Raw genomic sequence first — 22,119 nt, 5'->3', positions numbered from 1 at the left:
TAATTTTTTTAATGTGAAAATATGTTATTCTAAAGTTAAAAGATACCTACTACCGTTCTAAGTTAATGATGGAATGAAAAAAAATATAAGAATATTATACCGTGAAGTTTATAAAGTCCGTCTTATATTTAAAATTCATAAAAATAAACAATTAACAAGAGCGAACAAAATATATATTTAAAACTATAAAGTATATATTATTATACTATGTATAAATATATATATACTGTTATGGTGTTTTATTCAAATGTTTGTATTAATTTTTGCATTGATAATGTTTTTAGATCATTAAAACTCCCACAGGAGGTTAAAACGTTTTAATACTTTTAAATGCTTAAGTGATGTTTTGAAAAATATAAAATATAATCTGTATAGTAAAATGAATATTTTACAATACCATTAAAGCATTATAACCACAATTTGTAATTTATTTTTTTTTATTTTTCTATTTGTAATTATATAATTTCAATATAAAAATGTAAATTTAAATATAAAATCTATAAATAACCAAATATTCCATTTAATTTATAAATTTAACGAATCCAGGAATAGAAGTTTGAGAGTGATGAATATTTAAACACAATAGTTGTACAAAGTAAACATACATTTCATACCAATACATCGAAATAACCCTTTCTATACTAGTTCGTTGTAGTATATGATACTCAAATAGTTATAATCTTCAAATCCCATTAAAAATATTTTGACATATTATTACATTTAGAAGCAATTTACAGTAAATTTTCATAATTTAGGAACAAAATCGATACGTGATAATATGATGATAAGAGATAGTTTGAATATATATGTGTATATAGAAAAACATTTTTACGAGTTTGATTAAATCAATTGAATTTAATTTAAATTACAAATACATTTTTTTTTTATTACTAAAATGTTCTACGCTATAATGACTGAATTCAGACAAACCAATCAAAATGAGTTTCGATATACCTACTTGTTTGAAATTATAATTAATAAAACGCTTGCATAACGCTATGTCGTTATATTTTTATATTTTATTTTAGTGCCTGAAGCTTCAATAAATTCTTGTACTATTAAAAGTAATACGTATAATAAAATCAAATTATTTTCTCGGCCAATAATTGTTTTTATTTTGCTGTATTTCTAAAATTAATTCCATTGCCGATGATTGACTAGTTGATAATAATAATTCTTAAGTATTTAAGTTTAGAAATATTTTATCTGTATTAATATTATTACGGTGAAAACAATAAAAATAAATAAAAAATAGAACATGGTGGTTTGCCATATTGAATTTGAAAACTATAAAATAAAACATCGCATTTGGAAAACATATTGGGTGGAACTCGGCAATAATTAAGTTAACCGAAGCATTCTTCGAACATTTTCACATAACCATACCTTTTAGAAGTACCTACCAATCAATTGATAAAAATAGTTAGAATTCGAGTACTTTTTTCCAGTCAAAACAGCGTCATTAGAAAAAGAAAAGATATAATAACATAATAATAATAACAAAATATAATTTTGTTTGTATTTATATCGTGACAAATCGCTGATCGTAATTAGATTTTATGTTTTTCGAGATATTTTTGTGATTATATATATATATATATATTATAATTAATATGTTATTACTCACTACATTCACCCCTAAATGCAGTTTTTCTATAGCTATCACGATAGCGTCTGTTTAACAAACATTACCCGTTTTTATAATCGTAATGTGTAGTAGTCAAATAAATATTGCCTATTCCTTGTCAACTTTTAAGTTCTGTAAAATTCCCCTATGATTTCTATGGGTGGTTGGGTTTAATATCGGGTTGTAACACGTCATATACAATATACATAATAATAATAAACTATTGGTGCGCATTACTCACGGCACGTATATTTCGTATAAATGGTATGATTATTATACTCAAATACACGTCGAGTTCTTGAAATGATTTATATGTTTTTACGAACCAGATTCGGGTTAAACAATAATAATTCAAGTGTACCTATATTAATCCATGGTCAATTTTTCATCCGCATGATATCATTATTCTGTAGGTAATATCACCATTAGAATAACCACGGGAGTTTAGAATACGTTTTGAAGTGTTAAATACTATTATATACTATAATACTATCCAATGTTTAGCAAATCTGCTTATTATTTTATTTTGAACTAAACAAATAATATATTTAGGTCAGAGTCATAATAACTACCACATCCACCATTATGAAATCCACCGTATTATTATTATTTAAATTTCCTTCCAAAATTCTTGAAAAAAAAAATAAAATGAAATAAATATGTGTGTAAGTATATCATTTAAAAATATAAATAAAATAATAAAATCAAAACAGTTAATTGCAAAAACATAAATCCATTAACATAATTGAATCAAAAAACATGTGTAACACTTATTTTAATTTGTTAAAGTACCTAAAAAGGTGTAAGACGAAGTCTCTTAAAACGTATATAAAATATATTCGTCAATTGTATCGATTTTTTTGGACTATCTGAAGTATAAATCGTACATATTTTGTGCCTGTGGATTTATCAAAATTTAAATAGGTTTACGTCGATTGTGCCAGGAAAATATTCACTATAACATTATTAGATATTTAAAAAAAAAAAAAAATAATAATAAATAAAAAAAAATACAAAAGCTCAAGTGTAAAATGTTTAAATAATAATTATAACTTATGAGTTATAATATATGCGTTAACGTTATAAGTTAATATTAAAACCCATAAAATAACTTGTTAAGAATAACTTAATTTACATGATCCTTAAATTTTAAAAAACAAAAAAAAAAAAATAGAAAACTATACTTAAAATACGTAAACTGATTTATATTCAACTTTTTTTAACAACTATTGAAGACAGATTAATTTAATACAATAACAATGATACGGTTTAAGGTCGTGACATTAATTGTTATTTCTGAGAAAGTATTCAAAGCCACGCAACCGTATAAACAAATGCTCAAGTGGATCGATCTGGTTAGATAACGTGACTATAGTTCACTGACACTAAAGAACATTTACGGGTTACACTTTAAACCAATCTGAGTTTACGAACTTGATCAGCATCGAGTTGCTAAGTGCCTATCTCATCCGTAAAGTTGCTACTAAGCAATTTAAAGGTTATCTTCGAAATCACCACTCACCGGGTAATAATAACGCGTAACACAATATTATTTAAACTAATCGATATTAAGACCGTTGACAATGTTGCTCTGTGAATGCCGAGAGATAAAATGTTTTTTTTGATTAAGCGTAGGAAATACCGAAATCTAGAAAGAAATGCACATACAATTTGTTGTCGAGCATAACAAGTATAATAATAAAAAATAAATTAATAAATACGCTGTGTTATAATTATTAGTTTTCATAAAATAACTACGAATAATGTGTTGTCATTCGAAGTATTTCAATTATCTTAGAATGATATAATTTTCATCCGTGCATTTTTTTTTTCACATAAGGATGTTTTTATTCTATTATCTGTTTGTTTAAATAGATGATTGTCCGTGTATGTTAATTTAAAAATAAGCTATTGTTTCAATAAATTTTGAGCTATTAAAGAGAGCGCGTAGAAGTATTAACATTTTCCGTTCGAAAGTGATTAATTGAAACATTTTAAAAAACCATTCTCCGCATAGCTCATTTACCGATGAATAAATTACATTTAATGTTAAAAATATTATAGTTTAACAGGCGTAGCCCATTTTAATTTTCCTGAAAAATAAAACTCCACGCGTATATTTTGATGATTAAAATAATAATATATAATATATAAGATAATAATAATAATTCTTTATCTGTATATTATGTATTAACATTTTAAAGATAAAAAAATAAATCACAAACATATAAAAATATAAATTATTATTTTATATTGTACAAATACGGGATTAAAACCGCTATGAATAAATAAAATTTACATCATTATATTTTCAATACTTAATATTATATATTAATGATTAGTTTTTATACTCTTCAAAAAATCAGAACTATACATTTTCTATCATGTTTTCAAGTCTTATACTTAATTTTTGTTTTATTTTTTATCATTTCCTATATACATATTTAATTTATTTTTATTTTTGGTGAAAGGGAAAAATTTTCTTTCTAGTGGAAAAAAGAATATAATTTCATCCAATTTAGCTAAAAAGAGAAATTGTTCATTTTGGTGGAAACGGGGATTATCCATTGTAACATTATGCAGAATACTACTATAATAATACAAAATATGAATAATAATTGTTGGACATTTTTTGGAGAAGGTTGAATATTATTATTTATTGAAATGTTCAAGTGTTTGAGTTAGGTTAGGTTAGTTGTAAAAAAATATGTAAAAAATGCAATTTTATATTTACGATGTATCAAACAAATGGTAAAAAAAAGGTAGATTAGGTACTTATTTTAGTACACAAAAACCTTAACTAGTTTATTATTTAAAAAGCTATACATTTGATATTACTTTTAACACCTTTTTACATTTCACTGTAAATGTTTAAAAAAGCATTTCAAAAATGTAAAAGTTCTATTCGTATGTAAGAAATATATATAATATTTAACATTATAATTTTGAATAAACATTTAACGATCATGACTTTTGATTAAGCTAATAAAGCACTATATTGGAATGTTACGAACATTAGTGATGATATTGAATTCTATGTTTAAGAATTTTCAAGAAAACAATATAATTTTTCTGTTTTGTAATACTATTACATTCACTTTCTAGTAGAGTGCATCCATAATAAAATCAAATCATGTGTTTTGGAACACATGATTAATTGTGCACTATCCTAAAATGCAATAAAAATAGATTTGAATATTAGCATCAATACTTGTATAAGCTATGTAATTTAACATATTTCTCATACTCGTATTATACTTATACATACTTATATAATATATTATTGCTATAAATTATTTTATTTTATTATTATTTTTTTTTTAATTAATTGATCGTTGCATATTTTAAATTATTTGTCGCGTATGTCAATATCTAATTTGAATGATTGTTCAAAATGATTTACTAGATTATTTTATACGTGTATAAAATATTTATGATATTATATTATAATTTAGATCGTAATTAAAATCCTGATATTAGTTCTCTCTTGGTTGACTTCATCGATATTCTAATCAACTAATAAATCATAAAACCAACAGATAGATATGCTTCTATAGCTTAAAATCGCGCGTCATAGTAATTTGTCAACTTCATATAATACCAATTCCGATGTTTAATGGGAACACTAATATTTCTTCACTATCATATTTGATCGCTGTCAATACATACGTACCTATTATAAAAATAGATATTATTTAATACATTTTATATTTATAAGAAGATAGATAATACAGTAATACACGTATATGCATATATTTTAAAAATCTTACATAATATTATAATTGTAATTCTTATAAAAATATCATTATTTTAAATGTTTAAAATATTTACATTTGTTTTTAGCACTGTAACTGATATAGTATAATATTTATTTAATTATTGATCAAAAATACTATCATTTATATAACGTTAAGTATTTGTAATTTCGAAATGCTTAACATTTTAAATAATAAACGAATGAAAAAATGTACTTTAAAAGTAAAACAATATTATATACTAAGAAATGGAAAATGATTTCATAACCATATTTTTTAATTCTATCTAACTTTTAGTTAGTTATATTATTTGAATATATTCAACTATGATTTAAAAGTTTAAACTATTTTTTCTTCCAAAACATTAAAACATTTACAGTTAAATTATAATCTGTCTGGATAAAAATAAGTTAATAAAATATACTAATGATCCAAAACAAATTATAATTAGTTTATAAATGATTTTATAAATAGAATTAATAACCATAAATATTCTTTCATGTTCAATCGTAGAATTTATTTAGTAAAAAATATTTATATTAATTACTGTGTATAAAATAATTGACGTCTTAAGACTATTCTTTTTTCTAAAAATTAATTAAAAGTTAACAATAAAAAAAATGTAACATAGTATTTCGCAATTTTTTTTTACTGACGTAAATCGTGCTACCTCACAAAATCATAATATTATAAGGAAATATATTTTATATGCTTTAGAAGAGTATAAAACATAAATATTATGTATATCACAAAGTTAAAATATGGGTTAACTTAGTTACATTTTTATTTATTCAGAAATTGAATGTTTTAAATGAAAAATCTGTTTGACATGTATAAAACTTTTGAAAAATGAAAGAATTGGAATTAATTTTTATAAAATATATTTTCCAATTTTATATATGTTTAAATATTTTAAAATTCACTTATAAAACCCACTTTAAGAAACGTCGTTGTTACATTTATGTATGTGTGCATTGTGCAATAAGGTAGGTTTAATGGTGTTTTTATAATGTATTTAACATTTAAAAAAAAAAGAAAAAACCGTAAATCGATCACGTAAAGAGTAGATTCAAATTCACAAGGCTGCAAACGTGGTGCAGTGACGAACTTTCTAGTCATACAGTTAGGGTTAAATAATCCAGATCCCAAATACGTGACCACGAGGAAATTTTAACATTGTGCTACATGTTTTCGCTTCCTAACTCTAGTCATGTTTGTCGAAGTACACAGTTTATGCATAATATATATATATATATATATGTACATCGTCTGCGTTTTATGAAGAAAAATTGCATTCGAATCCTACTAGATTTTCATAATTTAACTATAAATATATCATAACAGTGAAAGTAACACAGGTAGAACATTTCTGCAGTTGGCGAAAAAAGAAATAAATAAACAATCGATAATATTGACAATTCAAAAACAGACTTTCATTGTTTTAAAACAGAATATATATTATACTGTTATTTTCAAATCAAATTAATCCTTAGTAAAAGAATAAAAAAAAATCCGTCTTATAATTGTTTTCTTCCTGGCGTATTGTGCATACCTCTACCATATTTTAGTACGTAAACGTAGTATAATCAAAATAATCTTGTTAAATGTAGGAAAACAAAAATGTCGACGTCAACCCGGTCGGTATTGACTTTATTTTTTTTTCGATAGAAATAAGGGCAGACAGAAGAAAAGTAAACATCCCCTCTTCTCAATTTGATATACCGGAAATTTTATCCCAGAAGTTTTCCCGGCACAGTCATTATTTATTGGTCCGAGTTCGAGTTCGATTTTTTTTTTTTTTATCGTTTCGTCATGCCACTATTGCACCGTCACCACCATCACCGCCACCACTATCGGATACCCTACTATAAACACTACCACCACAACCACCACTGATATAACCCAAACTGTGGCACTGACAGTCCGCCGCCTTCCCCGCAAAACAGATAATGTTGATTCTGTCGCAAGCCGCGGGCGAATCGTCCCGTTTCCGGAACCATTCATTATGCGAAAACCTCGCCGATTAATCATTTGGATGTTACACACGTGGTTATAGCTGGGGCTTAAAGAACAATAATATAATAACGACAGCTATGATAAAAGACTGTGAAACGTGTGTAGATGCACGACCGGCCGAGAAAAGGACAGCGAAAACCAGTTATGAAAGCATCGAGACAACTTCAAACATTAATCATGGGAACGTCATTGGTCGATATAATATTATATAATATATATATATATATATATATATATATATATAAATATTTGAGCGTGTTTATATAAATGCATACATGCGATATACACCATTAACGAGGGCAACCACAACTTCGGAATCAAGTTCAAATAGAATGCTTTTACGCGAGCACATAATATAGTGAGTTACTGAATACGCCACGCCGATTTATTTGAATCCGATGTCCTTAAAAACTCGTAAATTATCTTAAGAATTCTTGTGTGAATATGATTTTTCCAAATCATTTAAAATTAAATTGTTCATCTCCATTAAGTATTTTTTATAATTGTATGAAAATTAATAGTTCAACTTTTAAAATATTAACTAAATGCATAAATGAATCATTTCGAATTTTATAAACGTACATATATATATATATATATATATATATAAAGCAAAATAAATCTAAAAATACACTATTTTGTTTATATATAATTATCAAAATATACATAACAATATTTGAATGTAGCCAAACAATATTGCTACATTTAAAAATATAATGAGTTGAAGATATTTTTAGGTAGGTAACATTCACGATGGAACACTCATTTTGTATACCTATCTACCTATTACACCGTATATCCTTGAAAAAATGTTAATCACGAAAATCAGTAGTATACGAGGTATCTGAAAAGGATAGTGGTGTAATATTTTGTTTTTATATATTTTAATTAATTTGACTGTTAATATATTTTGCCGGACAAAACATTCACATTAATTTGAATTAAAGAGATTTTATAGTGTGTATGTTATACACCATTATGATATAGTACGTATTAAATTATACAACATTTCGTTTTTATTCATAAATAATCATCATAATATAATGGAAAAACAAACATTATCCATTTATTATTTATGTTATTATACAATATTGCACGGAAAATATAATATATGTAGAAAAATGAACAAAAACTTAACATATTATGTAAAAAATTATTCACAAATTAATTTTAGTAAGAATAAACTGAAAAATAATACTTTGAAATAGTCATGTTACTGTTAAATTTAAAATTTAAAAAGATAATATTTAAATATTTTTTTTTTCAACAGGTCTTGCAATTTCAATAAAGTAAATAAAAGACCCATTAACTATTTAGCTCTTTTTACGTGTACTTACGTGTATTAGCAAATATATATGAACAAAAAGTAGTTATAATAGTGGTTTGTTGTTGTATACCATACACTCAGTATTCAGAATAATACTTAGTAACTACTATCCTAAATTGATTATTCTAGTTTCGATTAGTTATAAATAATTACTAATTAAGTTCTCTTAAGGATATTCAAGACAAGAATAATACTGGAACGTGGTAAAAGCTTTGTGAATTACTATGGTTAAAGAGGCTTCTTTTGATGTTGAAAATTGCAGAAAACAAATAAACTACGTATGTGTACAGTGCACGCGATGAACTCATTCGCAAATTACTTCAAATTTAATAATGACAATTATATAATTCATTTCGTAAATTTGTCAATAAATTATTGAAGAAAAAATAAATATCCACAGTGAATAAGAAAAAGGGATGACAATGTCTAAGTTATAAATCAATGAGTTCTCGGAAATTCCAATTGAATTGGTTATTCATTATACTACTTACTCGTATTTCATGATAAACTAAAATAGTGTACAACACAAATTCAAATTAAAAAAAATATTTTAGTCATTGGTATTAATTTCTCGTTTTTCTTGATACTCATGCAATTTCACTTTAATTTAGGTTAAAAGAAAATCGTTGAACATTATTTGTAATTATTTATATAGGTTTCATATCATAATATGTTGTATTTGACCTAAAATATGTATATGTTGATAGGTGAACAATATTATTATTTTACTATGAAATATTTGTTATTATCTACGGATATTAATATACTCTCATTATTTATATTTTTAATTGTATTATAATCATTAATACATATTAATAGAACAGATTTCAAACAAAGTTAGGTATAAAAAAGATTATTAGTAAATAAATGTATAAAGAAAAAGTATTTTAATGTGACATGAGACATAAGTAGTGTAAAATAAAATGTAATTCTAGATTCAGCATGCAGAGCAACGAATGTAATAGTTTCACAATGATGTGCGCGGTTTATTTTGTACGTGCGTCTGTCGTCACGTTATGCCCGGATCGTAACAAGAAAATGTATTCTTATCTTCGATATTAAGAGAGGATTTTCATAAAAAGTTTTATCTAGTTTTTACTACGAGTGTATCTATAAATCTGGCTATAGAGAGTACACACAATTATAAATGTAAAAATTGTCACATTTTTCTAGAACTTACGTCTCAGGAAACTGAAAAAATCCACTATTTTTCAAATAAATTATTGAGCATTGGTTTTTCAGTGGTGTAAACTAAAAATTGAAAAAAAGTATGATGTATATATTGTATTTATGTAATGAAATATAATATACTCACGCCGTTCTACTATAAGTCGGTTCTAGTTTATATGATATTTTTCTGGCTAAAATTAATTAAACTTTCCAGGTTAATCGAATATACTGTAACTTAATATAAGCTTTTTTTTTTTTTAATATTATACGATGATTTATTGTTAAATTCAAATTAAACACACTCGATGACTTCTACTCAATAACTCGATATATTCTCGAAACTCAGTTATTATACAGTATAGGCGAGTTTTCTGTTTTTTTTTTTACGTAATACAGCAATCAAATACTGAATTAGTATTACTAATGCCTACGTATTACTTTTTACATTGGTATATCGTACACGCATAATGTTCGTCTTATCTATATGACTTTATATTCTATAATAGTCCTTTACAATTGTTACCGTGATGAAACAATGTTATAAATATTCACTTCAACGAGAAAAAAACGCTAAAAGTCTACAGTGAACAAAAAACCCAATTACCTCTCGATCCGTGATGATAATATTATATACCGAGTTTCGTAGTTTACGTACGTGTGCTGTGCTCGTAATTGTCATTACAAGAAACGTCTCGAAAAATGTCGGTTGTGTTTGTTTCGGGGAGATTTCCCGTACATTGTATACGGGATTTATTGACACGACACGATAACTCGAGCACACCGGTTTTCCACAAACAGCGTTGGTACACGGAACAAACCCCCGGGTCCTGCCCGATCGCCGATATCATTATATGGCGTCCGTAACAGAACATAGTGTCAGCTGGACGTCTTTAATCATAACATTGCTATGATTGGAATGGATGTTGTGCAAAAGTTTATGAGGAAAAACAAATCCATTGAAAATAGAAATTATCACAAAACGCACGTTCATTTTAAAGGGCGGCCGAACCATTTCCTATTATGAGAAACGGCACTCTAAATTAGATTATGGAATGTACATCCGAATCAACCGATAGTCGATACACACGGTTGTTAAAACGATCTCGTGAATGTACGGTCGTTCGTATACGCAATTCCGTTGAGGTAATGAACATTGGCCATTGTAAATGTATATGATTAAGTCGTTTGCTACATTTTTGATAAGAAATATGTTTTATAAGCTAAGTTGCCACAAGACCATGGAGTTATGTTATTATGCTGATGTAAGTAACAGATATATATATATACATATTACATTTTTATCTATGTAATTAATGATTTTATTCTATCAATATCGTGTTTAAGTATTTAACATTTACTTATTGTACGTATACAAATATATGTGTATTTTCACAAATTTGTGATGACAATTTATTGTGTTAAGTTGAAATATAATAATATTATTTCTATAATTTAAAAATACTAGTTTTTACTTAATTGGTAAAAGTACAAACCAAATTTATCTCCACAAGTAAAATATAATATATAAATGTCTATATGAGTGCCACTAATTTCCTTTGATATTATTATATATTTATAGAAGGATGAAATTATTTTTGTAGCAGTAAAAACTCTCTAAAATATTAGAGTAGTTTTTATATCGATTGAAAAATAGACACAGATGAGCCCCTTACACTGATATTTTTTTTTTTTTTTGGTAAAAAGAAAAAATTGGTTTCCTTATAAATTAGGTTATTATAGCGAGCCGTGAATAATGTGCTCGTATATATATATATATATACAGTGGTCGTCGCTTATTGTAATCACGGTTAATGTTATCAATCGTTTACTGTTATCTAAAGCTATATTTACGGGGCGGATGTATACTTATATTTGTAACTTATGTCGGTTATTATAATCAATACTTCGCATAATGTTATCAGTTTGAGGTCATAAAATTAACATTATGTACGAAAAATTCTGTAAGAAATTTAGGTTTTGCAGAAAGTATCGAAAACGAAGAAGAAGAATATGAAAAAATAGACTTAGATTTTGAAAATTGTTGAAAATATACTTACTATATCAATTTTTACCGAAAACGATATTTTACATGCTTTATGACAAACAAATAAACCTGTAGAAATTGAAAATTAAGAGAATGAGTTTGAGTGACAAACGGATACTAAATACTTGTATATCCACCCACATACTTTAAAATTAAAATATTTAAATAATAACTGCGTGTATTAAATTTGATGCAACATTAAGTAATATGTTTTTTTATTTTGGTTTATTGTTATCAATTAGATTATATTATCAATTATGTCCCGTACCAAAGTGATTACATTAAGCGGCGACCAATGTATATTATTTTACTGAATGAAAAACAAACGATAAATAATAGGCACAACTTGTCTTGGGGTTTGGATATCATATTTTATAAAAACAGAAACACGCTCAGTCTCTCCTTAAATCTGAGGCATATAAAAAAAGTTAATGATTTTGTAAATGTACAATAATTATTATAAGTTTAATCATGCTTTATATTTTTTTTATCTATTAGTTATTACGTTTAATCACATTTGTAAGCTATAAAATTAAAAACTATTTTAAAAAAATATTGTATATCAGTGGACTGTAATTACTTTCGAATTTAATAGCATAAAGAAGGATGCATATAAATTTGTTTAAATTTATTATTTATAATATGCATACACAATTATTGAGGTACGACCAACGTACTATATAGTTATACTGGAATTACAAGTTCCCCAATCAGTTATAGTATTGCGTCCGAATCATTTTTAATTTGATTTTTATATGTACGTGAAAATGAGAACCGCTCATAAATTATTCAAGTATATTTTATCGATTAAAAGTGATATTTTCAAAATATATTTAAAAATATTACTTATATTTATAAAATATAGTTGTATTATTGTATCTTTTATTATTAGTAAATGATAATTTTTTCATTGCATTCAAGCAATTACAAAAAAATTTAACTATAAAAATATTATTTTGTGAATTAATCGGATAATCTTTGTATATTTGTATAATATTTAACATATTAATAAATATTATTTTTATTTCAAGTAATAAAAAAATAATTTATAAATGAAAAGTTCATGTTTGTACAACTTAAAGGTAATTATCAGATGAGTCTATAAAGACGAGAAATGTCTATATTCTGGGTTAATGACATGTTTAATTTTTTTTTAATTAGTTTCGCCGTACTTTTCAGTCAAACAACATGATATCGTAAACACAACTATAACAAAACTAATCCAAAATTAATGTACCATGGCACCAGATATATAGTATATATAGTGCATATAACGTAAACCACACATCTGATATCTATGCCACAATATAATAATATTATATTTCAACGAACCTATACTGAATCGTCCAATTCGTCAAATTGGCAAAAGTGATCCTGGATAAGTTAATATAACGATGGGATTAGAAGTAATTTTCGATGTCTTTTGTACGATCTACTGACGGAAAAACTTGTCCAGCATAGTTAATCGATTGTACATATTATTAAAGGCAATTTTAGTGATATACACATACGTACACAGGAATGAGGCTGTTTCTATCAATCTTAGACACTTATTTTTCTTGTACTTTTTTCATTTTCATTAACTGTTCAAAATTAAAATATAAACGTATAATTATATGCATATTACATGGGTAGTCATATTTCAAGGTAATTTTTTAAAAAGAATATTCATATGGCCAGAACAATAAAGTAAAATCGTAAATAATGTCTATAATGCCTTGTTTAAATCATCTGAAGTTTGATATCTATTATGTTAGCATAAATATTCATGGTTTTTTTTATGTTGGTTACAAGTAATTTATAAGTAATAGTCAAAAATAATAATTCTTTAGCAGCTTTTATATTCTACACATTCAAATTTTTATTTGAAAACACACCTAAATATATGAATGCCTATATATGATCTATATAATATAATGTATATGAACATATATAGAATCAATTCCGAAAAACAGCAAAGACACGCCTCTGTTATACTTTGTTTAGTCTGGTTTTTTTGTGTGCGTGTGTGCGTATTATGGTAATTGGTAATTTATGATACAGGATTATGAACCGTTGTTGACAAAATGATGTAAAAGAATTTCAGTAATAAAATTATGGTAACACGGCGCTTTGGTTAGGCATTATAGGTACACTGTGGTCGTGTAATCTGTTTTTGGTATCTCATGATAACAATTTTCTGAGAAACGTTAAATTGTTTCACAATTGAGTAAAGTAACATTATAATATGATACACTATTATAACTATTTCTTGTATTCCGCCAAAACGAAAAGGTTTGATTTTCGATTTCCTCAAATCTATTTCTATCTATATAATTAAGACAATTTGAGAACTATAGCTATCTGCAATTCTATCGATCATCGATATGTATATATATATATATATAAACTACGTATACAAAACAAGAATATAGAATTAACATTATCTTTAACCGCATACTAGACAAAAAGTTTAAATTTATATAATTCATATACTCAAATGTTTTAAAATAATTATAATCAAAATATGGATTTAAAAACTTGATAATATTATTCTCAAAACATTCTGAATGTTATAAAACAATATTCTAAATTTCCTTAAATCTATTAAATATAAAAAATACTTTGATTAAATTAAATGCTTTTAAGTATTTGTAGTATACTACAGAACACAACGAAAATAATATCAGCACCACATAATTAAGTTTTGTATCATGTTGTTTTTACTTTTACGATGTATACAATATACCTAAATACAGTATTCAATAAGCTTACACAATTTATTATGTATATTCAATTATTCTGAACACTATTCCAAGTATAAATGCTCAATAAATGCTTTATTATTGATGCATTTTCCTCAAGTGTAAAAATTTAATAGTTATTCCACTTTTTAAGAACGAAGATATTGTAACAACTATAAACCAATTACCCTGCCAATGACTATAGGTAAACTGCTTAAAAAAATGTAATAAAATCAGACTTGTTAACTTTCTAAATAATCATATAATATGATTTAATAATAATCAATTTTATTTCAGGAATAAATTATCTCTAAAAGATGCTTTATATCGTTCTACTAAATAGATTTATGATAATCTTGATTTAAAACACATGTTGGTGTATTTTTAGACTTCAAAAAACTTTTTTTTCTGTTTATCATGACATTTTGTTTAAAATACTTGAATATTGTAGAGTAAGAGGAATTTTACTAAATATATTAAATTCTATGACATAAATAGAAACCAAAAAGTAAAAATTAATGATATTAAAGTGATGAAAAATTAATTAATTATTCTTTACCTCAAGGTACTGTATTGGATCATTAATTTGTATAAATGGTTTACTTAACCAGAATGTTTGAGGTAAAGTACTGTGTTTTGCTGATGATAAGTTTTTCTTGTTAGTAACTCTTGCCTACATGACATTAAATATGATGCTAATAAAACTATTAATTTAATAAAAAATTAGCTTAACAATAATTCATTGCAACTAAATCTAACTTTATACATTTTAAAATAAGTAAGAATAACAATAATTAAGTTTTGACAAATTAATACTGTATCTTGTTAAAGTGAAATAAATAATTGGATCTGTCCTTCAATTAATTTAACATTCACTGAAAATATTTAGGTGTATATTTTAATGAATTCTTGAAATGGACATTGATAAAGCGATAATATCGGTTCGTAAAATTTGTTATGTACTTAAATATTTGTGAAATATCTTAATAGTTAACGTTTTAACAACGGTTTATAAATCTCTAGTGTAATGAGTAGTGTTTTATGATATAGCATTTTGGAGTAACGCTTATAACAACCATATTAAAAATTACATACAACTTTAAATTTCTTGTAAAATATAGATTCAACAATAAGTCTACTCTTCCTGAAAACTTATTTATATAATGAATATAAAATTTTAAATATTAAGTCTCTCAATACATTATATGTTTTCGCTGTAATTTTTAAATATATTAATGTAGTTAATACATTTTCGTACTCGTAATCATAAGTCATAATTTATAACACACGATTTGTCAAAGATAATAATATTTCACTAAAAACTCACTTAAATGGCAAACTAATTTTTGTCAATTTTGTGTTTATTAATTATTTTTTTTTTTTGGTGACGTATTTATTATTTTCTTAATTTTAAACAATTAAAAATAAAAGTGTCTGGATTTAAATAGTATATTATTTTAAATAGATTTTAGCTAATTTTCAAGTAAAACTATTTTTACTATTTTATTTATTGAATAATTTGTAACGTTGTATAATTATATTTTTTTAGATTATATTTTTGATAGGTTTACTAATTATTATAGTTAAATAAACGTTCACTTCCACTACATCCTTTGACTTTGGAGGTGCTCTTATAAATATTTCTTAGTTGTAGCTGTAGTACACCTTGTAAACATTGCTTATCGGAGGCGAAATAAAATTATTATTATTATGTATTATTAAGGTTCAACAGTATATTATGTTTCATATCAAAACGACAGCAAAACTGTTTTCAGAGTTGTCCGAAAGATTATTTCGTGAGTTTAACGAATGACAATGTTTACAATAATGACATGTCATATCGAATTTATATAATATCACTTTTGTCAGCTTTATTAAAAATATAATAAACCCAGTCGGCTCACCTGTACAAATCGCTCGGGAACTCGGAGCCCCGTAAAATGTCCACGCACGCGTCCCCGACCCTAGACACCTTGGGTGTCCAGCTCTCACATCTGGCCGCCATCACGTCCTTGATACACTCGGCGAACACGCGCACTGCCGCCCTGACAGTATGCTTGTCCTCCTGCGGTGGTGCGACCGGACGCAGAGACAGCATTCCCACCGGCACGTTGCCTCTCCTCTTTCCGGTCACGTTTACGCCGCCGCCGGTGTTGCCGATGTCCAGCCACAACCACGCCACGTTGCCGGCGGGCAGAAGCCCGAGCGCGGCTGCCTGGCGCCAGACCGTTTGCGCCGAGTCCCGGTCGCCGACTACCACCACAACAGAAGCCTCGGAAGTCGAAAGTTCTACCATAGATCTATATACACAACAAATATGAAATATCATATTATAAATATACAGCGCGATTAATAATGAGTTTATTCAGATTCTGAATTTCGGAAATTTTTTAAATATATTTAAAATCCGTGTTTTCAATTTATTAAAATTGTTTGCACTACTTAAGAAGTGTTTTACGGTGGTATAGACTTTTGTTTTCAAATGAAAACAACTATTTTTTACTAAGTTTAATTTATTTATTAGTTAATATTTTTTGTAAATGCCGATGAATCTATAAATTTTAATTCAAAATTCAAACGAATAGTATCCCAGTTGTTAAATTATTCATACTAAGGAAAATAGTTCTTATAAATAGATTTACAAAAATATAAAAAAAATGTTATATTGGATTCATTATAAATACTAGAATCAATATTATAAATTATAAACGTTGTTAAGTTAAAAACTATAAATATTAATAATGTTCAAATAACAATAGCCCCCACATCTTCTAAACTCGTTATTACCGACCTATTGACTAATATATTTAAAATACAAGTTTAAATAACTGAAAAATTACTCGTTCAAATATTTATTTTAGTACATCGAAATTGTACAAAAAATTATCTGCTAAATAATGTATTGTAGAAAAAGAGATTTTCATTTGAAAAAAATAGTTTATATCACTCTTATTAGTACACAATTTGAAAATAAAAAAATATCATCTTGAAGCATATTTAAAAAATTCCAAAATCGGATTTTGAATAACAAAATTGTTTAAGAAAAAAAGGGGTGAGCATGTCTAAAATGTCAAATATTACTGTATATTATTATGTTCTCATCTAATGTAAAATGATATGCTTTTTAGAAAATGCATAAAATATATGCACTGAATACATAAGTCCGTGTAAACAATAAAAAATTCCTTTTTTACTTTAAAAATAATTATATTCAATAATAAGACCTGAATATTTTTGAATTGGATACCATTTATAACGTTTTTTTCGTTTATTGAAAAACTATGATTTTGGACTTGAACCATTTCTCCCAATCACCGTCCAATTATATACGGGTACACTTAACTATTGTTATTATTATTATTATTTCGTAGGGAAAAAGTATCATCGTTGTTATTTTATTGTTACAACTGGTGATAACCAGTAGTGGTGTTACAGCATTTCCGCATACATTGTTAAAGTTAACCCAAAGTTCCAACCGTAATTATTTTCTCAATGAACAGGTTTTTTTTATTTTCACTTTTAATTATAATAAAGTATGAACTAGTATTGCAACTGCGGTCCTTTTAGCATAGTAGATTGTTTGTAAAAATTAAAATTAAAATTTATTTTATCAACATCAAGCAATAAAAAACAATTAAATATATATATATATATATATTAAAAGCTTTATTCTGTGAACATTTTTAATGATAGCTAGAAAAATAGGAAAAAAAAATTAAAATATTATTTAAAAATGTAATGAAACTTTTTAAAAGGTACGAGAATTAACATATATTGTATTTTATTTGAAAATATAAAAAAAAAAGCTTACATTTAAATCTGTTCACCAATTTATTGAATTTCACCAATATTATTTCAATAATAAATATATTATCTCTAGTTATCCGAATATCTAACAAAACTCAAAAAATCTTACTTTAGAGTTTTTGATGAGAGAAAATACGGAACGGGTTTGAAACTATTTTAGTTAATTTCATGAAATTGTTACAAATATAAAAATATCTTATCGTAAACATTTATTATATTTATTAAAAAATAATATGATTTCAATAAAATTATCCATCATATTAAATATAAAATAACAAACGTAAATTTAAACGAAAATTTTTGGTTTTATCTTAAATTGTATATAATTATTTAGAAAAAAAAGTTTTATTTAATTATAGTTAAAATTCTATTATTATTCTTAAATATGTACAAAAGAGTAAAAAACTTATTTCTCGTATTTATTTGAAAATTAATTGCGTTCTTAATGCTTAATGGTTTTTTTTTTTTAAAAAAAAGCTATTTGAAAAATGATTGGATAAACCTAGAATTGTTTTATTCTGAGCCTGCGATAAACGTTGTGTATAAGTGGTAGTGTGAACACTGAATACCACAACATTGCGTAAATAATTTTACGAACGATTTATCGTGCATAATAAATTATTATAATGTATACTATTATTATAGATTGTGTGCGTAAGTACCTTCTTTCATTGTTATACCTTCCGTACTCGTGTACGTTATAATTTTCTATAATAATATACACTATATTATGGGGCGTTGGAAATTATTTTTCGATCGAACGATTTATGGTAATTGGGTGTTAGTTCATATGCGAATAAAACTAAAATGTCACGAGAAACGATGAGGTAATATTTTCAGAAAATTAATTATAAATATAATATTACCATAATAATAATATTACATACATGGTCAATTTTAATAAGAATATGTATAGATATTATCGCATCGTGTCATGCTTATAAAAAAAAATTAAAATGGACTAGGCAATTTTAATTATACTATAAAACTATGAAACTAGTTTTTATATATATTATATATTCACATAATATATTAAACAAAATAAACATGAATAATTTTACATAGTAAATAATGATAATTAGATAATATTGATGATTATCATAAAAATCAAAGTAATGTGAAGAATTCCAATTTTTAAAATATTGTTTTAGTAACTGTTGGCTTATAGTCCAACGATTTAATTCTAAAAATTATATTTCATCGATAGAATAATAATTTAAGTAATAATTTTTAAAATTAAAAAAAAAACATAAAATAATATGTATATTTAAAAATAAAATACTTAATTTTATTAAGTAAAAAAAAAATTAAAAATGTTTTTTTAAGATATTAATAGAAACGTTACCTACTTTGAAATTAAAACGATAAAAAGAACATGCAATAATAAATATTTTCGTAATGAAATAGGTTCCTAATTTTAGTTATATTTCAAATTGTATAGTATTTGCTACAACGTATTGCAAATTAAGGTTTACATTAAGTGAATCAAATTGTGGTGTGTAACATTTTTATACGGTTTACATGAATTAAATTAATGTTTGGTTTATCGATTTTTGTTATAAAATATACTTGTATTGTTTAAACAAGCACGTTTCAACCCGTGATATCAAATATAGTATACAATAAAATATTTAAACCCAGAATCGTGATTGCATCGTTATTATTTAAGTAACAAAATTATAAGACAATATGGATTCGTGTACCTGAATAGCATAAGGTCTGACGAGTCTGAAGATATGGGCACCGACATGTAGCTCAACGGAGCTATGCTCAGCATTGTTCTAACTCTCTCGTCTATCGTTATCGAGTGCAACACGTAAAATTTATGCCATCCGGTGTGCAACAGGAACGATCTGAGCGCAGAAAACAATTCCCACGGCGTGATTGATACTCTGACTACCATATCATTCCAACGTTCCTGTAAAAATACATGAGAAAAATTGAATAGGATCGACCAATATATATAATGTAAAATTATAATAATATAGTACTACCAGTGTATTCGATTTGGAATGAAAAAATTCTTCCTGACAGGACTGGCTAACGGTTAGGTTGATAAAATAAACGGGCCCAACGTTAATTTATAAATTGTCTTTGAGATTTATCTTTGAGATTTCAATATATAGTTATACATATAGACAAGATTTTATTTTACAGTTGTATTATAAATGAAATTATGTTTGAAATAATTAATATTATACTCGTAGTTGTCAATTTTTAAAATAAATATAATCTACAGTCTGCAACATTATAATTTAATTGCATATTCTGAATAAGAATATTTTAGTAGAAACAAACTATCAATCGACTATTATTTATAAGCACTTAAATTTATAATTGGTGACTTATACATGATATAGAAGTCGACGCACAGTCATTTAATCATCAATAATTTAAACTTAAAATGGTCATGATGTAATTGTATTGATAATCTATTGCAGGTCTGAAATACGTTCATACTTACATTTAAGTATGTAAATAGATAAAATATTTAGAATTGTTAGTATGGTATTAACGATAGACATCGATGTTACAAAAAATATATAAGGTATTAATTTTAACATATAATTTTGAATAAAAAAATAGTATACAAATATTCTTTATAAGTAGGTACAAAAAGACATTTTACCAACAGAATGTTTGTTGAAAGTTGAAAAAATCTTAATTTACAATAATCATTGTACACGTCATGTGCATACAATTAAATTATAATAATATATTCCGAGAATCATTTCTCTTTGGTACTGCTGAAAATATTCCTGCAAAATGCAGTAGTATTATTATCCAAGCACAACAATGTAATGTTTACATTTCGACGAAAGTACCTCCGAATTGGCTCCGATATCCCAAACTCCCATGGCAGATATCTTAGTAAAGGAACAATATAATACCGATCATCATAATATAATACACTAAAACATAATAATGCATGTACACGCATTCAAACATTGATCATCGGGACAAACAATATTCTCCTCAGATTTATAAAAAAAATTGATACGATTCTTTGTTGAGGATTAAATCCTATTTTATTTTCAAACTACAAAATTAATCCGATTTTATGTAACTTCTTATTTAAGTTTAAATTTAATTAATGATGTTTTTGATTTTCAAAAGTTCTCATTTTTATAACTGTCACATATAACCAGAAATACAACAAACACTAAACCCGCTAATTAGTTCAATTTAAGCTTATTAAATATTAAATAATTTTTGATGAGTACAAACAAGAAGTGATCGAATTTTTTTTAACATTATCGATAACAAGCTAGTACGGTCGATTATAATAATATAATACTCGATAATTATTGTAATGAAATACTGTAATATTATTATTAATAAATATCAATGAAATAGGTATAGTAATTAATAATGGTGACCGTATATTATTGACGGGTCTTAAAATTCATACGTAGACTATACTGTAACTTAATACAAATATAATAAATAGGCATATAAAAGTTATTCATTTTTAATTCAACTTATATTAGTAAGTGTTATATTTTACTTATAAGTAATACTAATAAGCCTAACCTAACCTAGCCCAGTGGGGACTCATTATACATTATAATATTATATATAAATATATAATATTAAAAAAAAAAAAAAATGATTTATCTTGAAAAAAAAATATTAAGCTAGTTTAAAAA

At 25.4% G+C, this 22,119-nt stretch overlaps 1 protein-coding gene across 1 annotated transcript in view; it reads right to left on the bottom strand.

Annotated features, from left to right (window-relative positions):
- LOC113551573 (glutamate receptor ionotropic, NMDA 3A-like) overlaps positions 1-22,119 on the bottom strand; it is a 131,151-nt gene that overhangs the window by 49,672 nt on the left and 59,360 nt on the right. The window contains 2 exon segments of the mRNA XM_026953881.1: positions 16,567-16,962; positions 20,173-20,387. Coding sequence (XP_026809682.1) covers positions 16,567-16,962; positions 20,173-20,387 — 611 coding nt within the window.

Source organism: Rhopalosiphum maidis, chromosome 2 (genome assembly GCF_003676215.2).
Source record: "Rhopalosiphum maidis isolate BTI-1 chromosome 2, ASM367621v3, whole genome shotgun sequence".
Lineage (NCBI taxonomy): Eukaryota > Metazoa > Arthropoda > Insecta > Hemiptera > Aphididae > Rhopalosiphum > Rhopalosiphum maidis.
The sequence above is the reverse complement of the archived record's forward strand: the minus strand, read 5'-3'. Positions and strand labels throughout refer to the sequence as shown.